The 1,060-nt window shown below is 47.0% G+C and overlaps 1 protein-coding gene across 1 annotated transcript; it reads right to left on the bottom strand.

The window, feature by feature from the left end:
• Positions 1–672: 672 nt before the first annotated feature.
• CABS01_17226 (uncharacterized protein) lies at positions 673–1,014 on the bottom strand (the record flags this gene model as incomplete). Its single annotated transcript, XM_060550553.1, has 1 exon — positions 673–1,014. A coding segment is annotated over one exon (342 nt), but the record flags the coding sequence as incomplete, so codon positions are not given.
• Between the last annotated feature and the right edge of the window lie 46 nt (positions 1,015–1,060).

Below are 1,060 nucleotides of genomic sequence, written 5' to 3'. Positions count from 1 at the left end.
CCATCTAGAACGAAGAAGTGAGAGTAGTCTCTATACCGAAAGAGATATAATACCTACGTGATTCAGCGCAGGAGAGAGCGGCCGTCGAGTGCTCACACCATTCCTATGTCGTGACATATGCAAAGAGATGTCGTACGAGCGGTAATTATTCTACCCCCCTTCACATCCACTAGAAACTGTCAGACTGCCCCAGCACATTCGCTACGGTAATTGTTTCACCTCGAGCGACCTGACTTATGCTTAACCAGAGGTATGAGTAAGGTCAGCAAGGGTATCCTTATACAAGGGGATCGTACACTCATTATATAGATATGGGGTTTCTTTCCATAGCCATTCATTCGTCATACTCATGAATATACACACAATGACCCCTGCCTGTCTAACTCCTGCTCGATAGAAACATTGACCGTATCTCAATGATTCAATCACCACAGTCCCGTTACGCATTATTGAGATGCGCGAAATTGGCTGCCGTATTTTCGGATTGTACACAGCAAACAAAGTAGCGAGGGAACACGCATAGAAATAATCACGCGTGAGAAATGGAATAACCCAGGCTGCGTTCGCCACGAGCATCTGATCCTCAATATCGGATGTCATATAACCATATATCAATTTCTGTCAGTCTATTCCTAAATGCAAAAGAGCAATTCCTAGATTCCAGGTTTCATCCTAGCTACCAAGGGACAGATGCCACCGGCCATCGTCCTGGAGTTCAAGCCCTTCGAACACTGTATGCCTCATGCCTTCCATACGATTGTCCGTCTTGTAAAACTCCTGAATGGCTCCAAGAATGCCGAAAAGACTCCTTCCTCGCACATTGATTTCAACCAGCTCATCACCAACAGGCAGTTCGTCATACCAGTGCTCGATATCCAAAATCGCGGTCAGAGAACCCCACGATATGGTCTGGTCGACTAGGAAGGTTTCCCCGTCATCTCCGGTGCCCTCGCTGGAGGAGGCGTTGCCACTAATGATAACATCTCTCAGTGGCAGGTCGATTTCCCAGCCAATCCTATCCAAGATGGTAATATCCCTCGAGAAGTCATATGGCCTACTG

Source organism: Colletotrichum abscissum (assembly GCF_030869225.1).
Source record: "Colletotrichum abscissum strain IMI 504890 chromosome Unknown Scaffold_493.1, whole genome shotgun sequence".
NCBI lineage: Eukaryota > Fungi > Ascomycota > Sordariomycetes > Glomerellales > Glomerellaceae > Colletotrichum > Colletotrichum abscissum.
The sequence above is the reverse complement of the archived record's forward strand: the minus strand, read 5'-3'. Positions and strand labels throughout refer to the sequence as shown.